The sequence below is a fragment of the Schistocerca nitens genome, chromosome 11, assembly GCF_023898315.1.
Source record: "Schistocerca nitens isolate TAMUIC-IGC-003100 chromosome 11, iqSchNite1.1, whole genome shotgun sequence".
NCBI lineage: Eukaryota > Metazoa > Arthropoda > Insecta > Orthoptera > Acrididae > Schistocerca > Schistocerca nitens.
Genome location: NC_064624.1, coordinates 166808269 through 166812745, shown reverse-complemented (window position 1 = coordinate 166812745; position 4477 = coordinate 166808269). Strand labels below are relative to the sequence as shown.

Sequence of the window (4477 nt, the reverse complement as noted above, 5' to 3'; positions counted from 1 at the left end):
ATTGTGAAGGCTGCAGTCATTGATAGTCTCATTCTTTGCAAGGGCTGCACACCTTAAAAAGGCTGCACACCTTAAAAAGGCTGCACACCTTAAAAAGGCTGCACACCTTGCAAAGTCTGCACACACCGTTATTACTGCGTAGTCTTATTTCATCACTTCTATTAAGTGAGAAGATCTTTGTGGACGTCATGCAGTGTAAGGACTGCAAACCATGTCCAAGTAGCATGACTTGTATTCAGTACACCTTGTGGATAGCACTCTTAATGAAACAATGCCAGATTGTGGGGAAGATCCATATAAGAAAGAGACATGTTGCTACAGGTAGAGGAGCATACGTTCTGATATCAGTAGCTCTTGTCAGAGCAGCTCACAGCTCACCATGAAAGGAAAGCACACCTACCAGGGGCAACACACATTCGAAAGACAGTACAGATTGTGAGAGACTACACTGATTGGAGGTGGCACATGTTATTACGAAGTGACTCTATTGAAGGACAGAACGTGAAGCATGGACACCACTCCTTTTGAGGGCAGCATCCCTACTGAGGACAGAACAACTTGGGATGGGAGAACCACACAATGAGAGCTCAGCTTTCTGTGCAAGGGGGGCTTGTTATGCATTGTATGTGAGTACAGCACAGCTAGCAAGGGTGGCACTCCTTGCAAGGACGGCACACATCTGAGGACGGCACACATCTGAGGACGGCACACCTTGCGGGGACGGCACACATCTGAGGACGGCACACCTTGCGGGGACGGCACACATCTGAGGACGGCACACCTTGCGGGGACGGCACACATCTGAGGACGGCACACATCTGAGGACGGCACACATCTGAGGACGGCACACATCTGAGGACGGCACACATCTGAGGACGGCACACATCTGAGGACGGCACACATCTGAGGACGGCACACATCTGAGGACGGCACACCGAGCAAAGATGGCACACCGAGCAAAGATGGCACACCGAGCAAAGATGGCACACCAAGCAAAGATGGCACACCCAGCAAAGATGGCACACCAAGCAAAGGTGGCACACCCAGCAAAGATGGCACACCGTGCAAAGATGGCACACCGTGCAAAGATGGCACACCGTGCAAAGATGGCACACCGTGCAAAGTTGGCACACCGTGCAAAGTTGGCACACCGTGCAAAGATGGCACACCGTGCAAAGATGGCACACCTAGCTAAGATGGCACACCAAGCAAAGATGGCACACCAAGCAAAGATGGCACACCAAGCAAAGATGGCACACCAAGCAAAGATGGCACACCAAGCAAAGATGGCACACCAAGCAAAGATGGCACACCAAGCAAAGATGGCACACCAAGCAAAGATGGCACACCAAGCAAAGATGGCACACCAAGCAAAGATGGCACACCAAGCAAAGATGGCACACCAAGCAAAGATGGCACACCAAGCAAAGATGGCACACCAAGCAAAGATGGCACACCAAGCAAAGATGGCACACCAAGCAAAGATGGCACACCAAGCAAAGATGGCACACCAAGCAAAGATGGCACACCAAGCAAAGATGGCACACCAAGCAAAGATGGCACACCAAGCAAAGATGGCACACCAAGCAAAGATGGCACACCAAGCAAAGATGGCACACCAAGCAAAGATGGCACACCAAGCAAAGATGGCACACCAAGCAAAGATGGCACACCAAGCAAAGATGGCACACCAAGCAAAGATGGCACACCAAGCAAAGATGGCACACCAAGCAAAGATGGCACACCAAGCAAAGATGGCACACCATCAAAGATGGCACACCAAGCAAAGATGGCACACCAAGCAAAGATGGCACACCAAGCAAAGATGGCACACCAAGCAAAGATGGCACACCAAGCAAAGATGGCACACCAAGCAAAGATGGACACCAAGCAAAGATGGACACCAAGCAAAGATGGCACACCAAGCAAAGATGGCACACCAAGCAAAGATGGCACACCAAGCAAAGATGGCACACCAAGCAAAGATGGCACACCAAACAAAGATGGCACACCAAGCAAAGATGACACACCAAGCAAAGATGGTACACCAAGCAACGATGGCACACCAAGCAAAGATGGCACACCAAGCAAAGATGGCACACCAAGCAAAGATGGCACACCAAGCAAAGATGGCACACCAAGCAAAGATGGCGCACCAAGCAAAGATGGCGCACCAAGCAAAGATGGCGCACCAAGCAAAGATGGCACACCAAGCAAAGATGGCAAACCAAGTAAAGATGGCACACCAAGTAAAGATGGCACACCAAGCAAAGATGGCACACCAAGCAAAGATGGCACACCAAGCAAAGATGGCACACCAAGCAAAGATGGCACACCAAGCAAAGATAGCACACCAAGCAAAGATGGCACACCAAGCGAAGATGGCACACCATGCGAGGATGGCACACCAAGCGAGGATGGTACACCAAGCGAGGATGGCACACCAAGCGAGGATGGCACACCAAGCGAGGGTGGAACACCAAGCGAGGGTGGCACACCATGCGAGGATGGCACACCATGCGAGGATGGCACACCATGCGAGGATGGCACACCATGCGAGGATGGCACACCATGTGAGGATGGCACACCAAGCGAGGATGGCACACCAAGCGAGGATGGCACACCATGTGGGGATGGCACACCATGTGGTGATGGCACACCATGTGAGGTTGGCACACCATGTGAGGTTGGCACACCATGTGATGTTGGCACACCATGTGATGTTGGCACACCATGCGAGGATGGCACACCATGTGACCATGGCACACCGTGCGAGAATGGCACACCATGTGAGAAGGCACACCATGTGAGAAGGCACACCATGTGAGAAGGCACACCATGCAGAGACAGCACACCTCACAAGCACTGCACACCTAGAGAAGGCAGCACACCTGTGAAGTTAGCATGCCATGTGAAGACAGGTCGCCCTGCAAAGATACCTTCACAACACAAGACACCAATAAAATTGCACACCTGCTGAGTACATCAAGCGTTAAGAAGATGGCAGATATGCAGAGGACAGCTCACTTTAGGCAGTCCGCACACCTTAAAGGGAGAGCACATGTTGGAATGAGAGGACATTTTATAAGGGAGGCACACCCTAAGAGGAGAGTATGCCTTGTAATGTTAGTACACTGTGTGGGGATAAGACAATATATGAAAATGGCATATTTTCTGAAAAATTATATGTTCCAATGACTGCACTCATTATGAGGTTAGCACATGTTGGCAGTACAGCTCACCATGTGGGGGACAGAATAATTTTCACGGGCAGCACAACCAATGAAGACAGCTCACCTTGCACAGAATGCACACCCCTTGCAAGGACAAAACAGCTTGCAAGGAAAGGACATCTTTCGAGGACAACACACCTTGTGCAGCAGCATACTTTTTGAGGACAGCATATCTTATGAGAACAACAAATATTTTCATGACCGTTAAACAAGCGAGGACAGAACACCATATTAAGGTACAACATGTTGGGAGGAAAAACACATTTTCTGATAAGTGTATATTGTGCCATGCCATACGTGCTCACCTTGTGATGAGTACAAAACCTGTGAGGACAGTACAGCTTACATTGACAGCAGATATTGACACCGGCAATCCTCACAATGACAGAACACGTAGTTGTGTATCTGACCTTGTGAACATAGCATGCTTTTTGATGACAGCACAGCACACATTGCAAGGACAGCAGAACTTGCGAGGGAAGCACACTGTCTGGGGACAGCACAATTTTCGAGGACAGCACAAGTTGCCAGTACTGCACAAGTTGCGAGTACAGCACAACTTGCGAGGACAGCACAGCTTGCAAGGACAGCACAGCTTGCGAGGACAGCACAGCTTGCGAGGACAGCACAGCTTGAGAGGACAGCACAGCTTGCGAGGACAGCACAGCTTGCAAGGACAGCACAGCTTGCGAGGACAGCACAGCTTGCGAGGACAGCACAGCTTGCGAGGACAGCACAGCTTGCGAGGACAGCACAGCTTGCGAGGACAGCACAGCTTGCGAGGACAGCACAGCTTGCGAGGACAGCACAGCTTGCGAGGACAGCACAGCTTGCGAGGACAACAGACCTTGTGATTAACCATGTGGATGCCATAACTCTAGTACATTCAGTAACTGTTTCATTTGCAGCAACCTTTATGTATACAGTAACACTTGCATGTACAGATATACTGAAATAAATAGGAAGAACTTCACATTCAGCAGTTTTAGCTGATAGAACATGAGTAGTGTGTGCTGCAACTCTTGCATGCACAGTATCTCTAATGTACAGAGTAAGTTTTGCGTAAGCAGTCACCTCTCCATGCAAGGTATCTCTTGCAAGTTCAGTAGTAGATGCTTTTGCAGCTGAGTTGTGTGTAGTAATTACAGAACTTGAAAAGACTGCTTTGCTTGCATGCTGTAATGCAGAAAAAAAGAGATGGGGAGGAGAAAAAGCAGTATGTAGAAAGAAGGGGGGGAGTGTAT

The 4477-nt window shown here is 49.7% G+C and overlaps 1 protein-coding gene across 1 annotated transcript; it reads left to right on the top strand.

Annotated features, from left to right (window-relative positions):
• The first annotated feature begins 271 nt into the window (after nt 1-271).
• Nucleotides 272-4191, top strand: LOC126212745 (collagen alpha chain-like). The gene is made up of 3 exons (XM_049940154.1): nt 272-321; nt 1462-2249; nt 4142-4191. The coding sequence occupies exons 1-3, from the start codon at nt 272-274 to the stop codon at nt 4189-4191; spliced, it is 888 nt and encodes a 295-aa protein (XP_049796111.1).
• Nucleotides 4192-4477: the final 286 nt, after the last annotated feature.

What these genes read in the sequence shown, in the direction of transcription:
- LOC126212745 (XM_049940154.1), top strand. Translation starts at nt 272, where the DNA reads ATGCCAGATTGTGGGGAAGATCCATATAAGAAAGAGACATGTTGCTAC. An exon ending in AAAGAGACATGTTGCTACAG is followed by an intron (nt 322 to 1,461) that starts GTAGAGGAGCAT and finishes TGGCACACCAAG; the next exon opens with CAAAGATGGCACACCAAGCA. An exon ending in AAGTAAAGATGGCACACCAA is followed by an intron (nt 2,250 to 4,141) that starts GTAAAGATGGCA and finishes TTTCATTTGCAG; the next exon opens with CAACCTTTATGTATACAGTA.